At 37.7% G+C, this 19,291-nt stretch overlaps 1 protein-coding gene across 3 annotated transcripts in view; it reads left to right on the top strand.

Annotated features, from left to right (window-relative positions):
* Lin28b (lin-28 homolog B) overlaps positions 1 to 19,291 on the top strand; it is a 110,896-nt gene that overhangs the window by 51,387 nt on the left and 40,218 nt on the right. For all 3 annotated transcript variants that reach the window (XM_026789993.1, XM_026789994.1, XM_005368625.3), the window contains 2 exons: positions 7,585 to 7,769; positions 9,155 to 9,226. In XM_026789993.1, coding sequence (XP_026645794.1) covers positions 7,585 to 7,769; positions 9,155 to 9,226 — 257 coding nt within the window. The remainder of the gene's footprint in view (positions 1 to 7,584; positions 7,770 to 9,154; positions 9,227 to 19,291) is intronic.

The raw sequence follows: 19,291 nt of genomic DNA, 5'->3' as shown, positions 1-19,291 counted from the left end.
CCCAGGCAAATAGAGAGTAGAGTATTTGAAGTCTCTGTTATCTACCTTGTGGAGACTAGGAGAACAAGTCACAGGAGAGAGGGGAAGAAGTTTAGGGTTGTAAGACCTAAACCAGTATCATAATATCATTCTCAACACATAGGAAATAACAATGGCTGTAGGAATCATGAGCCAGGGACCATGAATAGAAACCATACAACCTTACCACATTGTCTTATTTTTCAAAGAATTTCTTTTAAAATGTTGATTTTACTGCCATTTTTTAAAAAAAGTTCATGTTTTTCTATATTTTTTAATGTAAGACTGGTGGTGATAAACCCACCTTGATACCTGGATTTTCTGGCTTGTGTTTTTTTTCTTCCCCTTTCCATTTTCATTTCTTTCTACAGTCTTATATGTTCTAGTCTAATTAAGGAAGACATTGAACTTCTAACTTGTCTGCCTTTTCCTTTCTAATTCTTGAATTTCATCACTATGCAAGGAAAAGTTACCCCGAAATGGAATAAACAGAAAATTAAGTTAGTATATCTAAATCTAATTGCAAAGGTAATTGCATTATAAATTAATTTAGCATTCTAATTAAAATACAGAGAGTATTCTAATGAATAAAAAAAGACCAGAATTTTTTTGTTTCTTTCTGAACTGAGATTGGGTTTCTCTTATGCTGGCTGGCCTGGAACATGTTGCTGAGGATGCCTTTGAACTCCAGATCTCCCTGTTTCTACTTTCCAAGTGCTTTGATTGTTGATACACACCACTATTCTCAGCATTCTGCATTTATTAAATTCCTTTTCAATTCATCTCTTGTTTTGTTTTCTGTTTTGTTTTGCTTCACTTTGGGGTTGCTGTTATGTAGCTCAAGTTGGCTTGGATCTCATCCTGTGTCCTATGCTTGCTTTGAACTTAGGATTCTCCTGCCTCAGCTTCCAAATGCTGGCATTAGAGTTTTGGGGTAACATTCTCTTCCATTGCTTTTCTTATTATACCTTTTTGATTGTTCACATATTCTAAATGAGGTAATAATCCAAGGGAGTGAAAACTGGTTTTTATGTGGCTAAAATAGTCTTTTGAGCTCATTGGAAGTCCATAGTTATCATCACTCTTCAGAATGTCTTAAAAATTGGAGTAGGGCTAGTGAAAATGCTAGGTGGGTAAAGGTGCTTGTTGTAATAGATTATTAAAAATTGCTGCGGGAATCCCAGCGGCAACAGGCAGTGGGCAGGGGGGTCCCAAGAGCAGCCAGTCCTAGGCAGGGACCCATGAGACCATGCCACAGGTCTCTGAAGGCAGGGTCTTGGGTGGCAAGCCACGTGGCGGCAGTGGGCCATAGACAGCCAGATAGCAACACCATGCAGCGTGAGGTTGGACATTTATTAGGTGGGTTATGGAGGGGAAGGGAAAGGCAGAGAGGAGAGAGAGAGAGAGAGAGAGAGAGAGAGAGAGAGAGAGAGAGAGAGAAGAGGGAGAGACAGAAGCTGCCTCTCCCAGAGGGAGACAGAAAAGAGAGAGACTAAGGCTGCAAACAGGAAGGAAGACCTGCCTGCCTCGGGATGGGGGAGGGAATGGGGAGGGAGTGGGTGTGGCTTGTCTCTTAAAGAGACAGATCATTACATTCCCGTCTCTTTTTTTATAATAAAAAGGCAGGAGGTTAGGACCACAAGTTATAGGAATTGGGGCGGTGGATTTTCAAGACTTCTTCCTGCTTATTTGTGGGCTTGTCTTTGGGGGGAACCTGAGAAGGCTGGGTGCTGGTCACATCTTGGCATAGTTGGTCTCTTTGCTCCTGTCTGGTGTTTGTGGTATGGAAATGACTGGTGTCTCTTATACCTGTTTAAGGTATTGGCAGAACAGATAGACTAATTAATATGTAAATTGACAGTTGATGTGCCCCCTGTGAGCATGGAATTATTCTTATAGACAGGTTAGCCTTTTGTTCTAAATTATCTTCACTCCTTTGTTCATTTACTCATTCAGAAGTTGTGATTCTCTCTAATATAAAGTATTTTTTTGTTTTGTCCAAAGAAATGGTAGAGATGAAAATATATGCCTAAACCCCAAAACTTTTGCAATTATAATATGTGTAGATTTAAAAATTGTTACACTGCATTTTTTTAAAAGACATTTATTTTTATTCTATGTGTATTGGTGTTTTGCTGCATGCATATCAATGTACTGACCAAGGCCAGAAAATAGTGTTGGACATCCTAGGACTGGAGTTACAGAGTTTGCAAACTGCTGTGTAGGAGCTGGGAACTGAATCTGGGTCCTCTGCAAGAGGAGTAAGTGCTCTTAACCTACAGTCTAAGGAGACATGTTATAGACTTCTGAGATGAGACTGACATGTGTAGACTAACAACATGTAGTTATTCAGAGACTACATTCAGGTGGAGCAGAGAGGGGACTTAAGGCTGCAATATCTGGGAAGAAACTATTACACACTTATTCTAGAAGAAGATACTGGGACTGAAATAGGACAGTGGCAATCCAATGAAAGGGATGTAATGGGTAAAAGAGAGATTATGAGGTCATTATGCACAAGAGCAGTAACTGGCGTATGTGCAGCTAAACATTAGAATATAGATCTAAAACAATGGAGCCATTCATAAAAATCAGTAGATCAGGATAAAGGTAGATTTTGAGATAAAATAATATAGTTCTCCCTTTCTTGATCTTCTGTATTTAAGCTATTTTGATATTTAACCAGAGAATATTTGCTAAGAGTTCTCTCTTTAATTGCATGGTGATGTTTAAAAAATAACTTTGTTTTAAAATTTTATAGTGTATGTGTGTAATATGTAGGCATGCCATATGGTGTTTATTTAGAGGACAACTTGTGGTAGTGTCTTCTCTCTTGCCACCCAGTTGGATCTGGGGATCCTTATGCCTGAGTGCAAACTAGAAACTATGCCTATCTTAATGATGGATAAAATCAAGTTAGGTTGATAAAGTATAGCACTATACTACAGACTGATGCTTGTTACAGGAACAAACTGTGAGCATAGGAGAGCTGTGACTAGACAGCTTTCCCTTTCTAGTTAATAGTCAACTATTAGCTTTCCTCCTGATTTAAAATAAAAAAGCTTTATTTATTGAACAGGGAGGAAGGACAGCTAGCTGCCTTAGAACTGTCCAAATGGGTGATTTGTTGCAGTTGTGGCTTTTTCCCTCCTCACATTCCACCAGGCAGCAGAAAACACAGACTTTAGTCATAAAAACCCGAAACAGGTTCTCTCTCTCTCTCTCTCTCTCTCTCTCTCTCTCTCTCTCTCTCTCTCTCTCTCTTTCCAAAACAGGATTTCTTGTAGCTTTGGAGCCTATCTGGAACTTCCTCTGTAGACCAGACTAGCCTCGAACTCACAGAACTCAGAGATTCACTTGCCTCTGGCTCCCAGCTGCTGGGCGTAAAGGTGTGTGCTAGTACCACCTGGCTTGTTTTTTATTTTCTTGTACATTTTATTTTCACAATGAATAGTCTCCTTTGTACTAAATTTTAAAGTAATGTAATTATGTATACCATGTAATTATTTCAGCTATTTATCATCAGAGCACTCTTCTTTCTATGTGGAATATATATTCTAAGATACCCATTGGGTGCTGGAAGAGGATGCAGGGGAAACACTGTGGACCCAATCCTCTATATGCTGTGTTTTATTATTTAAGCTAGTTTACAAATTCAGTGTCCTTTTCGTCTGCACTAAGGACTATGCTTTGTGGGCCTAATTTCTACAGTTTGAGATGGAACAGTGAATTCCCCTTTCTTTTCAGTAATGTCATGGATAAATTTGTTTCATTGTTGATCCCTGAAGCCTCTCCATGTGAATATTTTTATTCCCTTATTAAGTCATTACCTTTCACCTTTTAACTTAAATGACTCTGTAGCACCATTCTAGCATAACTGCATTGTCACCATGACCGTTTTCTAAGTTAGAGAAGGGTGGCTTGAGTCGTAGTGGTGCAGAGCCGTGGGTTGATCTGATAACCATGATGGTGAGTCACTAATGATCAGGTAGGAAGTATATGCACAGGGTACTGGAGGGATGATTCATCCTTTTTGGGATGCGGGATGCCAGGAATTTTGTCACTACTCAAATTGATTTACATCTTCAGTTTATCAATTATGTCTGAATGTTTTCATTTAGTATTTTCTAACTACTTTTACCTTAGGTAATATAAACTATGAGAAGCAAACTAGGGGTAAAGGATACTACTGTATTTAGCAACCAGTTTACTGTTACTGTAATAAGACAAATTTTATACATAAAAGAGGTTTATGTAGTTCGCAGTTCAGGAGGTTCAAAGTCCACACTCAGGTACTGGGGACATTGTTTCTGCCTGCGCAAAAAGTCCAGTGGGTAGACAGCATCATGGAGGGAATGCACAGCAGGACGAGAGATTGCACTACACAACAGGAAGTCAGAGAGACTGCAGTCCACAGTTTCTTTAGAGAGCATGAGTCCAGGGGGGCCAGTCTCCAGAAAACTGGGGGTCGGGGTATAAAACATGTCTAAACCCTAGCAGATGGTTTTAGGGTTATGGACTTGAAGTAATGATTTTGTTTTTCTTTTTTTAAATATGTATTTATTTATTTGTTAGGTATACAATATTTTGTCTACATGTATTCCTGCAGGCCAGAAGAAGGCACCAGACCTTATTACAGATGGTTGTGAGCCACCATGTTGTTGCTGGGAATTGAACTCAGGACCTTTGGAAGAGCAGGCAATGCTCTTACCCTCTGAGCCATCTCTCCAGCCCCCGAAGTAATGATTTTCTGACATCTGATCAACTAAGTGAGGACATTGCTGGATTATACAGCGTTAAGATTTTTATCCTGGAGATAGTTGGGAAGAAGAGGACAATTTTGATACTAATATAAGAAGGTGGCTGTTCCAAAGAGAAGCAGCATTTGACATGTTCAGTGGACTCTTTTTTGGGTCCATTGTTACTAAGAACAAAGTGCCTGAGTTTATGCATCAGCAGAACAGATGGTGACTGCTTCTTTCTTTTGCCACACAAACTCAGAAAACTCCTTACAAACTGCACAGCCTTCCACATTAGATCAGAGAAGTCCTTACAAACTGGAAATTCTTTCAAGTTGGATTTGCAAAATACACAAAAAGAATCCAGACAGGTAAATAAAAAATCTAATGACTCAGTTATCTTACTATATTTTAAATTAGCATATTCACCTTGACAGAAAAAGAAATACTAAATTAGTGAAGGAGTATTTGAAATTCAGGTTATTGTAGGGTGGAGCAGGAAGCCAGCCAATCACTGAGCACCCTGAGTCTGAACCCAAAGCCAGTAAAAAAAAAACAAACGCACCATGGTTCTGAGACCTGAGCCAGGGAAAGAAACACCTTAGCCCTGAACCCAGAACCAAAGAAACATGCCTTGACTCTGAAACCAGTGCCAAAGAAACACTTTGTCCCTAGAATCAGAGCCAGTGAAAGAAATATGCCCTGGTCCTAAAATTAGAGCCAGTGAAAGAAACACAGTTTGGCCCTGAGATCAGAGCCCTCTCTGCCCCTGACCAATTAAACCAATCCCTAAGAAGGGAAAACTAAATAATACTTCTTCTCCCTGGGAAAATTCTGCCCCTAAAAGAAGCCTTTCTGCTGTTCAGTTGGAAGCTGCCTTTTACCCACCTGACAGAAGCAGCCACTCTCCTTCCCAAATAAATCTCTTTCTCAAAAGAGTCTTGGGTGACACTCTTTATTCACCAGGGCAGAAGAACCTGGCTGGGATGTCCCTTAGGAGACTGAGATGAATAACCTTGCTGAGACGCTCCCTTAGGAGGGCTGAGCAAGGTTGAGCAAAATAGAAGAACCTTGCTTGGATGCTCCCTAAGAGGGACTTAACAAAGCTGAGCAGAAAAAGTAACAAGTTTTTGCTGGAGCCAAAAGAGATTGCTACGTTTCTGCAGGGCTTCCCCTTTAGCAGCCTGTTAGCAAAAGAAGTGAGATCTTGGGTGAGAAAAGCTGGTAGCTCTGCTACTGCATTCCCTTAGGGGAACAGAGCAGAGCTCAGCTGTTTATTCTCTCCAGGAGAGGAGCAGGATTGCTATATCCTGCAGGGAGAGCATCCCACACTGCATCCCAGATTCAGGATTCCCGACAAGTCAGGTCACCTTTTTCTCCAGAGCTGAACTGTCCTGTTGTGACTCCAGTCTCCAGAACTGTCCTATTGCAGCTCTACCCCTCCAGAGCTGTACTGTTGCTGCTCTAAGTATAGCCTGGCTTCCTGATAAGTCAGGACATCTTTGCAGCTCCAGAGTTGTAAAGTTGTAACACCCGCACTCCCCGACAGTTATAATTTTGTAATTGAGAAGAGTTTTTTTTATTAATGTAAGTTAATTGTTCTAGTATAAAATGCTCCCCAAACAGTAAGTTATCATATAGAAAACTTTCTGCTTTACAACAGAGTAGAGAAGGTGACTCTGATCACGTGGCTTGCTCTGTACTCCATCTCTACAAGAGTAAATATGAATCTTTAACAGTTGTACTTCTGACCCAATACCAAATGGTTATCCCTGAAAAATGCATATGAGCAGCACTGTAAAGACTGTGCAACTTATATTTAGTGATTAATGTGTATATAATATATGCACATATGCATATCACTAAATATAACACCCACATGGTATATAAATGTAATAGCAATAAATGAAGAAAGAAGCCAAGAATTTGAAAGATAGCGAAGAGGGGTATACAAGAGGGCTTGGAGGGAGGAAAGGAAAGGGGGAAGTGATATAAATATAATGTGATCTCAAAAATAAAAGAAAAACTGTTGATGGCATTATGGTAGGCACATGTTCTTTTTTTTTAGGCACAACAATATCACATGTTTTTTACATCAATACATGTAGCTCTAAATATATTTTTCAAAAGAAAAAAGGCATTGTTTAGCACACTACAAAGTGAGCAGTGGGTAGGGCAGAAACACTAAAACCACCTGCCCAGAGCTAATTAGAAATCTTAATATTGATAATATTGTATTATGTAACTCTAGAACAATTTGTTTAATCAGTGGACTTAAAATGCTATTAAAGATGATACAATTTACCAGACAGTGCTATAGTTGCTTTAAAAAAATGAATCTCTGTGTGAGCTTATGTGGTAGGATCTTCTTTTTAAAGTGTTACTGCATTTATTTATTGGGGACACATGCGCACATGTGTGTGTGTACACGTGCGTGTATGTGTATGTGTGTGAATATGGTGCACATGTGGAGGTCAGGGGACAGCTTGGAGTCAGTTCTGTCCTTTCCCATGTGGTCCTGGGGCCTGAGCTCAGATCACAATGGCAGCATTGCTCTGACTTTATACTAGCACCTTTGTGGTAGAATGGATGGGACAAGAATGTGTACATTTACATTTCTGTATCATTAAATGCTTTCTGCAGCGTGGTATAGGCTTTCAACTGCCAGCATTGTAAAGTAAGGTTTGTCAAACTTCAATAAAATGAAAGAAAACCTATACTTTTATAATGGATAACAGAATTTCTTGCTTTGATAACCTTAAAATTACACAGATGATATATAAAGCACTGATAATCATGATCTCTCTCCCCCTCCTACTCTTTACAGAGCAAACTATTCATGGAAGGATTTAGAAGCTTGAAAGAAGGAGAGCCAGTGGAATTTACATTTAAAAAATCCCCCAAAGGCCTTGAGTCAATACGGGTAACAGGCCCAGGTGGGAGCCCCTGCTTAGGAAGTGAAAGAAGACCTAAAGGGAAGACACTGCAAAAAAGAAAACCAAAGGGAGATAGGTAACTGTACTTGGCTGGCTTATGAGTGTGCTGTATTTGGAAAATGTTGTAAAATTTCCTTATCATTTTGCTTATGGATTTTATGGAGTTTAGTTGAAAGAAAATAATATCACTGTGTAGCTGGATAGACTGTGTCAAACGACAGTCTTCAGAGTGCTTAGCTGCAGTTAGCATCAAGTGTGCAACAGTGCTAGGACTGCCATTTCCCAGACTGTGGGGAGCAGAGGAGCGGCTCAGATTCTTACAGAGGAAATGCCTCTCTCTGTTTTCTGCTTCCACTTGCTTTTTCCAGTGAGAGTATACGGATTGCTTTATCTATTTTTAAAATGATTACTCATGCTCTGAAAATTCAAACATTAAAAAACTGACATTAGGGGGGAAAGTCACTTGAAATCCTAAATGCAGGCAAAAGTCAAAATATATGCTGTTTTGTTTTGTTTTTAAGCCGACTCTTGGATGTCAGTAATGAACAGCTGCATGCATTCTTTCTATATGAATCTGCCAAAATTTACAAGCAGTGCTGCCAGGGCTGTTGAATCTGTTTTCTGTGCTTTGGAATTAGCACTACTGTATCAATTCTTACGTGTACATTTTTTAGATATTGTCTGATTATATCCTTAGAATAAATATTTACTACTGAAAATCTGGACCAAGACTATGTATTGAAGGTTTTTGGTACCTGGTTTTAAACGGCTATCCAAAATAATAAGAGCAAAACATAGCAGAAATGTGATAGCTTTCTGAATGTTATTTAGTCTTTTCTAATTACATATCTACAGACCTTAGTGTTTTTATCTTTTGTAATATTTAACTGCTGCACATATGAACTTTGATTATAGAAAAATAGAACATCATTAAAATTAGTTTTAATAAAACATAATATCATAATCTAATTTGTCACTTTATACCAGTTGGCTTTCTGTTGCTATGACAAAATACTTGAAAAAATTAACTTAAAAGAGGAGAAGTTTATTTTGCTCACTTCATGACTGTTGAAAAGGAGAGAGTTGGCAGAGGCCCTGAAAGGTACATCCTCAGTAATCTATTTTTGCCAACTAGGCCCCATATCCTTAAGTCCAGTTTCCTGTTAAGCTATGAACCCATTGATGCTATTAAAGTGAACCTCTTCCCAAAGGACCTGCTTCTGAACAATGCTTCCTGGGGGCCACGTCTTTAATATAAGCTCTTCAGAAGCATTTAGCTCTAAATTGTAATGTTTCTTAAAGTACCTCCTGACACTTGTTACTTTAGTTAATTTGGAGAAGCAAGTAAAACTGAGAAATCAATAATGGATGCTTTTCCAGTGTACCAGAAAGAGATGGTGGTGGTTTGGAATGGGGTGGAAGACATAGAAGTGGTGAGCGAAATTCCTGTATGTTTTGAAGGTGGAGACGGCAGGATTTACTGATGGATCAGATGTGGACTGTGAGAGAAGAAGAGTCCAGGATGATTCCAAGGTTTGTTTGGCCTGGGCAACAAGAAAGATGGAGGGACCAGTTGCCAAGATGGGAAAAACTGCAGGAGCAGGAATACATGGACAGCTTGGCTTGGGACATGATGAATATTCAAGAGGGTTACAAATTAGGTGGAAAGTTACTGGATATGGAGTTCTAGGGTGGAAAGTAAAAGTTCAGCAGTTGTCAGTGAAATGATACTTATACGCATAATGAAAAAAAAGAATGAGCTCTGGGTCATTCTAACACTGAGAAGGAGCAGTGAAAAAGAATGTGGAAGCAATGGGAACAGGAAGGTCATCTAGAAGGGTTTTGTTTTGGAAGACTGGAAAGGAAAAAAATCAAGGAGGTGAGTACAAGGTCTTTTGAGAGATGCTGATGATACAGTGATCATGATGATCACTGAGACTCCAACCACTTAGCAACACAGAAGTGACTAATGGACGTGACAAGAACAGCTCTGCAGACTGGTGGGAGTGAAAGCTTGTGTCTTGATAGGAGAAGATGCAGAAGCAGCAGATACTGGGTGGGGATATTTTCTAAAGGTTAAGAACTTACAGAATGTATATGTGTCGATGAGAAATGGTTTAATAGAAAAAGAAGAATCAACATACAGCAGAGAGGACAGGGCTGCACTGATTCTTAGGTTAAAGATGGAATTGAAAGCACAACCCTGAGGTCTGGCTGTGATTGTGAATGGTTTACTCTTAGCCTACATGAAGATGGAGTTAAATGATGAACAGTGCCTAAAAAATGATAGGAACCTGTCAAACAGGTGTAGGCGCTGACTAGGAGACGTTGCTAGGAGTGGAAATTTGAGTACTGAAGTCAATCGCAATTCTATAATTATAAATCATGGGGAAGAAACCAATGGCTCTGAGTAAGAAATAAATGAAAGGCCCTGCGGTGGTGGCGCACGCCTTTAATCCCAGCACTCGGGAGGCAGAGACAGGAGGATCGCTGTGGTTCGAGGCCAGCCTGGTCTACAAGAGCTAGTTCCAGGACAGGAACCAAAAGCTACGGAGAAACCCTGTCTCGAAAAATCAAAAAAAAAAAAAAGAAATAAGTGAAAAATTTTCAGTGTGAAGTGAGATGGATTACTTACAGTCTTAAGGCATCTCCCCCAACAAAATGCTTACTAATTACAAAAGTATATGAATAGAGAAGTGTGCCACATAACATCTTGGTCACATGGTCAAAGACAAAAATTATCAGTAAAGGGAAAACTTAAAGTGCATGACATCCAATGACAGAATGCTGCACTACGTGACTTACATGACAGCATTGGTGAAGATGAATAACCTCAATCTAACATTAAGGGACTAGCACTCAAATATAAACTACAATCTAGATGCAGTCCAGTGTTTCAAAATTCGTACCTCTCATTCTTCTAGTGCCTTTAAGTGTAAAGGCAGACAGAAAGAATGTAGGTAAATTCCAGTTTCAGAGAACTCACTATACTCTTCTTAATTTATAAGCAATGCGAGAGAAAGAGAAATACGTTTAGAGATTTGGGTACTGGTGTAAGCCACTTTTGAACTTAGAATTTACAAAATTTTGAAAATAATGGTGTTAGGGTTGGGGGTATGGATTCATGGGGAAGTTCTTGTCTTGTTATGTGCAAGCCCTTGGTCTTAATGCTGGATAGTTAAAAAATGACAGTAAGTAGTTGATTTGGTCCACTGAAGCATGAAAAAGGCAAACTTCTAGTTAATTCTTTTTTAAAAGAAAAACTAACATTGGTACATTTTTGTATGTTTTGCTTATTTGGAATATTGATTTTATTTTATGTCTCAAACTTACATAACAATTTATATTTTTATGCCACAGCTCTTTGAATTTTCACATGCATACATTGTGCCTCTCACCATTATGATTTACTCTCAACAGTCTATTACCCCCAACAAACAACCTCCCACTGCCTTTTATAGCTTCTCACTCCTAATCCATCCCCTTGGCAACTTGGCAACTTGTTCTTTCATGTTATTATTGGTTTTGTTTTAGTGGGTGTCATATGAACAGATTTATTTGTTTCATAATCTTTTGAAATTTTCCACTTTTTCATTATCATGCTTTTGAAATTTATCTGTAATGTTGAATGTCTCAGTGGTTCATTCTTTTATATTGCTGGGTAATATTCCATTATTATGCTATAACAGTATCTATTTAATTCATCTGTTGAGGGATTTGGGTATTTTCCTGTTGTGTCTGTTATGAACAGCATGGCAAAAGACTCAACTGTGGGTTTTTAATGCACGTTAGTCTTCGGTTTTGGAGTGGGACAGCTATATACCATGGTCATGGGTATTTGTTTACCTTGGTTTTGCAAGGGAGCCACATTCTGTGTCTCTGTCAACAGTGTGCAAGCCACCTGCTATGCATATTTCCAGTAATTGATGTTTTTCAGCTGAACATAGGCTTAGCTACCCCATATATATAGTGGTCATGGTTGTATTTAGGGTATATTGTCATGGTTATGGCTGCGGATCCTAAACATTGTTCAAAGCATTTTGATACTGCTCTCTTTATTCTCTGGTACCCAGAGAATAGATGGTACTGTTTGTGCCTGTGCATTTTTTAAAATGATATGTTTATTTTCTTATTTTTTTTTCTTTCTTTTTCTTTAAGACGGTTTCTCTGTAGCTTTGGTGCCTGTCCTAGAGCAAGCTCTTTTAGATCAGGCTAACCTCGAACTTACAGAGATCTACCTATCTCTGCCTCTCCAGTGCTGGGATTAAAGACGTGCACCAACACCACCCAGCAAGATATTTATTTTCTTGTTATTATTCTGAGAGCTTTTATTATGCATTGTAATACAGGACATTTTCCAGATAAACTTTTTGCAGATATTTTTTTCCTATTCTGTAGCCTTTTTCTCTCTCACGGATAATCTTGTAGTACAAGAGTTTTATTTTGATGAGGACAGTTTAATTATCCTTTGCTTGATGTCATGCTTAAGAATTCTTTGCTTAAAAGGTGGGCATGTGGCCCCCTCTGTAATCCCAGCACGTAGGAGCAGAGACAGCAATCTCTGAGTTTGAGGACAGCCTGATCTACAGAATGAATTCCAGGACAACCCCCCCTCCAAAAAAACAAAAACAAAATAAAAAGAGAATTCTTTGCTTAACACTAGATTACAGTATTTCCTTCCATGTCTCTCTAGTAGGATGCTTTTTGGTTTTTATTATTCTTATTATAGTAATATGATTTACATTTGCTTAATGATCCAGTTAGAGTTTACTTTGTATCTGGTGTAACATTTAGATTGATTCAGTTTCATTTATGAATCATGAATTAAATACTGTCTGTTAAAATGAAGAGTGTTCAAAAATTCTTCCATGGTAGAAAGATTTCTTACAGTTTCAGATAAAATAATTTTGTATTTACTGTTTAGTTTGTTTTATCTTAGTTCAGGTCATCTTCAGAAGAGTATGGAGACAAAACCCCTTGTAGCTTTCCTCATTATAAAATGAAGATGACTGATGAAAAATTAGAGACTTTATGCTCTTTTCTCAAAAACTAGTCTACTCTTGGTACCTTTCTCTAAAGAACATAGTTTACTATAAAAACAAGAAGTCAATTTTAACAATTAAATTTGAGATAGGCTAATAAAATAATAACTTTATCATTCTATTTACTTGAATTAGTACTGTTGGATTTCAGTATGAAATTTTGATTTATACTTGCAGATATTTGGAATGACTAGACAGACTTTTCAGTGAGACTATTGGTCTAGAAATCTTTGTATAGATAAAGTGACTTGATGCTAAATAATTAGTAAATGAAATACATGTATTGTTTAAGAACATTTGTAGTGAATTCCCATATGGAGGGTATAGATATCTGGTTCTGGGACTTGTCTGTTTACAGTTTCTGTTTTCCCCAGCATAGTGACTGTTGTCTTTGTTCTCCTTAACCTTCCACATCTTCTGACCCAACCACACACTCTGATAATAATGGAAGGCCTTTTCTAACAGCAATGACTTGAATTTTTAAAAAGTAGTTTCGATTTTTAAAAATAGTTGACCGAGAGAATATTCCAGTGCTTTTAGTTAATTTGGTGCAATATTTAATTTTTAAAACCATATTAACATATTAGTACTTTTTCATATTCTATCTAATATTTTGTTTCTAAAGGATGCTAATTGCTAAGGTTTTTTTGTGGAAGTTCAAGGAATTCCTTTATTTGGTACTATTAAAAAAGAGTCTTCAGCTGTAGGTGGTTTTTATTTACACTAATTCTTAGTTTGACATGCCTGGTAGTCCAGTATTGAAATGACACATTGTGATATGCTGTCTTTATTGCCAAAAAGACCAGGGTGAGTATAAGTAGAATCTAATTCTATGGTATCTGGTTTAAACTTAGCACGTGCACACACACACATACAGGCACACGTGTGGGCACACATACATACACACATGACCCTGGTTTTCACATGAGATGTATGGTAGTTGATTTTTATAAAACTATAATTTTGTGGGCTTAAATTATTTTAAATTTGTATGAAAGTTTTGGAAGAGATTCGGGATTAGAAAAGTTGCCGTGTGTTGCTTAATAAAGAGCTGTATGTTTTATTTACCCCATGGAAAATATTTCTATGATGCTTACTCTTAGAACAAGAGAGCTATAAATTGGGTACTGGTAGTTCTTCCCTCACCCACTTCTCACTGTTATAACCTTTCCCATTCTTATCTCTATTGTGAAATTTGGCGGCTTCTAGTTACTTTATGTGGGAAATGTTGTGCTGTGTCTTTTGAAATCTTAATAGCATTCCTGAAATAATAAGCCTCTGCTTAGACTTTGCTGTTCACGTTAAGTCCTTCAGTAGTGTAGTCTTCATGTTTACTATATCCCAGAACCTGTTTCCAAAAGAAAATTAAAATGCTGTTTAGATGCTAGAGGTGTTTGAAAAGATGTAAATTGATGAATTCCAATAAATAACAATTTCACCCTGATACTTATGTGATTAGATTTAGGAATTTGCTGTTTAGTAGGTTCCCATTGTGGCAGAGAAATCTTTCAGGCATGAATTGATAGGCCAGATCCTTTGAGGTCTGTCTGTCCTGACCTATGACCCCTATTCTTACAAGATCAACATCTGAGGGCAGGAGATTAAGGCAGTTTAAAGACTGGAATGGTAAATGGAATGGAAAAATTAGCCAGCACATTTTGGGTGCAAAACATCAAAGTCATCAAATAGCCTGCCTATTTTAAACCTGGCTTATGGGTGTAACAAGCTAATTTTACCATGTTTGCTGGATTCAGAAAAGAAAGTTTAACTTTATGATACTATTAACTATATGATCCAGATTACATTCATACAGCTTAACCTCAAAATATCAGGAAATGCAGAATAATTGGTCTCAGTATCATTACATTTTAATCTCTGACCAGTTTGCTACTTCTTATTTTTAAAAAATCCTAATATTTACCGTGAAATACTTATTAATAATGTTGAATAAAATACATAGTTTGAAGTACCCAAACTGTATGTAGCTCTAGGTATACACTGTTGAATTGCAAGAAAATTAGACTTTTTTAAAGGTGGAGGTAGAAAATAGAAAAAAAGGCATTGAGCTTTCTAATTACATGCTTTTCATACATAATTGCAAAATTTAGATCAGTATGCCTTTCTAATTCCCGTGTTAGTCCTTTGTTAGCAGCTTCACACCGCCCTTCATTGTACATTTGTATCCTGGGTAGCTGTGAGTTTGCACTCTTATGTTTGAATGTCTGCTAAGGGCTATAGATGCACAACTGAATTGTTGCTTCCAAGTTTTTACTAATTTAGTAGCACCTAAGGAAGTTAGTAAAACCAATAGTATGCCCAAGTCTCTCTCTCTCTCTGCAATTTTAAAATTCTACCCCCAATTATCATATTATAGGCCTAATTTTGGGGTGGTTTTCCTAGTCCTTTCTTCTTGTGATTATTTGGCCAGAGATCTTTTAATGAGGCAATTATAGTTGTTTCCTCCATTCACATTAGCTTAGCAGATGCTCTCCCTGCTGTGACCCCTGTTCAGACCAAGCAGACAATGTGCCATTCTCATCACCCTCTGCCAGACACTGTGTGGGGCTGAGCTTCATTTTGGTGTTGCATAGGTCTCCCCAGATGTCTAATGGGAATGGTCGGAAGCCAAGTGACAAGTAAGCAGAGTTTTAGGTTGATTTTCTGATCATCGTTTATTTTAAATGTTATAAATGCATAATGTCTCTAAGGAAAAAAATTGGAAGCAGTTCTAATATTGCAAGAATAATATGGAATGCATGATTTCAGAGTAAAGTTCTAGTGAGAGATGGGTATTTTTAACTGTGAGATTTAAAAGGGAATCTAGCCTCTAATATTAAATTATGTATATTTATTTTTACCACTTGGATCATAGCCTACTACCATTTGACCAACCTTAGATATGTTTTTAAAATAACATATCACATTGTTTAAAATATCAGATTTGTTTAAATGTTTTAAATTTAATCATATATTACCTATCATATCTCAACATTGTGATGTTCATTTTATTCCTGTGAGAACAGAATAAAGTGTGGTCAAGTTGAATATTAACAAAATTTCTATATTATGCTCTTAAATCCTTTCACTGAAATAGTAGTCTTATACATTAACTTCTAGAAACATAAGGGAATTTGTGTTTCTAGAAGCTAAAGCTCCATTAATGAGAGACAAAGCTAGTTCTGTTCTCATGAAGCTGAAGGCCTCCCAAAGACTCTTCCACATTTATACTAGAACTCAGCATTTTAATTTTGGTTAAATAGATTAAGAACATGAACAACTCACAAAGAAAATGTTATTTTTGTTTCTATAATAAGGTAATTTTAAGTTAAATTATAATAATTAACATAAAATATCTTCCCATACTGCTCAGAAGTAGTAATTAAATACAATAGACTGCTGTTTTGTAAAATCATATTTATGATCAGTTAACTTCCAAGTGATGTTTTTAGAAAAATGCATTTTACATGTCAGATTTTTAAAATTACGGATATTTTGAGGGCTAGGCAGAACATTTGGTCAGAAGAGTACTGCCTGGTAAACCTGAGGAATTGAGTTTGATTCCTAGAGCCAGCCTACGAAATCATGTGTGGCTGTGGTGTTCATATTCCAGGGAGCTAGAGACAAGCAAATAAACCCCCGGTACTCACTAACCAGCTGGTGGTCTGGCCTCCTTGGGGAGTTCCAGATCAGTGAGAAACTCCTGAAAACAAGGTCGGAGCTGCAGAGTTGAGATAACAAGTAAAAAGCATTAGCCTAGTGACTTGAGTTTGATCTCTGCAACTCAAGTAAAAAGCCAGATGCTGCTGTGTGCATCTGTAATTCCAGCACTTGGGAGGCAGAGACAGAATAGCAGAGGTGCTTATCCTGGAGTACAGAGTGTGGCAAAGAAGCAGGAGAGACCCTGACTCAACAAGATAGAAGGTGGAAACCAGCTCTGCAAGTTGTCACTGGGCATTAACATCGCTCAGTGAGTAGAGTTAGTTGCTGACAAATCTGACAACCTGAGTTTGTTCCAAGAACCCTAATCCTGCAACGTTGTCCTCTTAGTCCACACGTGTGCTGTGGTACACATGCGCCTGCACACAGGCACACTTGCACATAAAGAAAGCACGGTACATGGGACCTAAAGAAGGGAGTCTGAGCTTATCTGCTGACCTCAACATGCATTCCTGTCTTCACATGCGTGCACATGAATACACATGCATGTATAAATTGTTGGTCCAGCTAATGTGAGCAGAGAACAAGTATTAAATTTGAAAACAGGTCAAGGAAGAATTGAAGACTATTCATTTTGTAGTGCTTTGTTAAGTCTTCACTGATTGTTATTTTAAATTGGGCTAGTAAGGGAAAAAATCAGACATCTTCTTTGCTTTTAGGAGAGAAAGCCCCTCATTGACTGGGAGATAGAAGAATGCTTAGAATTGGGAGTTGTGGAGAAGGCTCAGTCGCTAGGTTTGATCTGTGGAATCCACGTGATACTTGTACAGTAGAGCTCCAGAACTGCTGCAGTGAGTCAGGGAGATGGGAGCTGGAGAATGCTCAGGAGCCTACAGCCTACCTAGTCTGGGTACTGCCATTTTAAGCAAGGTGGAAATCAGAGGCTGACACTAGAGGTTGTCTTCATGGCACATGTGCGTGCACACATACACACACACACACAGAGTTCAGAATCTCTAAAAATAAGAAAAAGGTATTTGTGTAAGTTCTGTACCATTTGTAACCTGGTTTCTCTTCTTCACAACTGAAAATCTGAGTAGAACTTTAAGTCTGTTTTCTGAGAATTTATACTAAGGATAATTGAATTACATAACCATCCTTATGGAAGGATAAAGCAAGATGATAGGTTCACCCTTCAAGAAACTCATTTGCCTAGTTCCAAGTTTATGTCAAGGACTGCTTTAACGTGTTTCCTCATTAGCCATTCTATACTATAGATACTAAATGCTTCCATTATTTAAAAGGCTGTAGCCTTTTAAAAACAGAACCATTATGTGTTTTAACTCACTTCTGCTTTTGAAGCTTTTATCTCATTATTCTTTATCAATAAAACCTTGGGAGTCAGATATCAGGGTAAGAACCTGAGTGATCAGGGAATCAGCAGAGAAGCCACCAGTGACCCCCACCCCTCTCTCCAGAAGGATCCCCCGGAATCTTTCTAAGCCTCACCCTACTACTATATGTGTCTCTCTATATGTCCTTGGTCCTCCAAAACCCCTATGGCTAATTTTGGTCAGCTAGTAGCTAGCCCTACCCTCTGATTCAAAGTGAACTTTATTGGCCAGTCTTGGGTTCTTTAGAATGTGACCAAAATATCACATAACCCTTTTATCTAGATATAAAGGGAAGGTTTTAACTTTAACACAGTAAAACTACATATAATAATTATCAGGTAAGAATTGCATTCACAATGTACAGTCCATTTGTACTTGAAAAATTCAGAGAAAATATTCTATTATCTATCCTATCTTGGTGAGTTCAACATTTTGAACCTAATTCACTTTATATCCTAACTTGTATTTCCAACCCAAAACTATTTTATTTTAGATAGGCAGGCATTCTTCAAATATTTCAGAGATCTACAGAATATGGTATCTAAGATGTTTTAATAACATAAGACTTTTCATGACAATTAGACATGTCTGCTCCTGATAGCACAATTCTACTTCAGAGAAGATGTGCATTGAAGAAACTCCAAATGGAATTTCCTTTCATTGTGGCAAAGTTAGCCACTAAGTAAGAAAGTGCCCTTGCCTAGACTACTGACAGTATGCTGGGCTGTGGAATAACCCGTCTGTACATTGTGAATACGTATTGCTCTTATTGGTTAATAAAGAAGCTGATTGGACTATACCAAGACAGGATAAAGTTAGCAGAACAATTAATATGTTTTTTTTCTAGATAGATCCATTCATTTGCCTGCAAATTTCAAGATTTCATTATTTTTTTACTGCTGTGTAAATGTACACATTTCCCTTACCCATTCTTCGGTTGAAGTAAAAAGTTTAAACTTAATAAAGTGTTGTGTGATATATCTCTGGGATCTTTATTACCCCTTTCTATTTATTAAGCATATTATTTAAAGTACTTTTAAATCTTTCTATAACTGTTTGTCCTGTAGTATTTATTGTGAAGTATACCCATAATATGCTTTATGTTGTAATATGCAAAAAACCCTTTCATTTTACTAGAAACATATGCTGGAGCAGTGTCAGTCTTAATTTGTACAGATATTACTTTGATGACTATGACTTTTAATAGATGTGTAATTACAGAATCAACCTTTTCTGAAGTTAAAGCAGAAATCCTGAATGTTTATCTATGGTATGGTGAACATATTTTAATTTTCCAAATTCTGAAAAATAAAACACTTGTGTCATACTTTGTGTTCTGACAAATAAAACTTGCCTGGAGATCAGTGAGTCAGTGGAGCTAGACACTAACTAGTTGACCATAGAGGCTAGGCTGTGGTGACTCATGCCTTTAATCCCAGCACTTGGGAGGCAAAGAGAGGAAGTGATAGGGTGGAAAGAGTGAGTGATAAGGCTGGGAGGAGGGC

Source organism: Microtus ochrogaster, unplaced genomic scaffold, assembly GCF_000317375.1.
Source record: "Microtus ochrogaster isolate Prairie Vole_2 unplaced genomic scaffold, MicOch1.0 UNK37, whole genome shotgun sequence".
Classification (NCBI taxonomy): domain Eukaryota; kingdom Metazoa; phylum Chordata; class Mammalia; order Rodentia; family Cricetidae; genus Microtus; species Microtus ochrogaster.
This window is presented reverse-complemented; position numbering and strand designations above follow the sequence as displayed.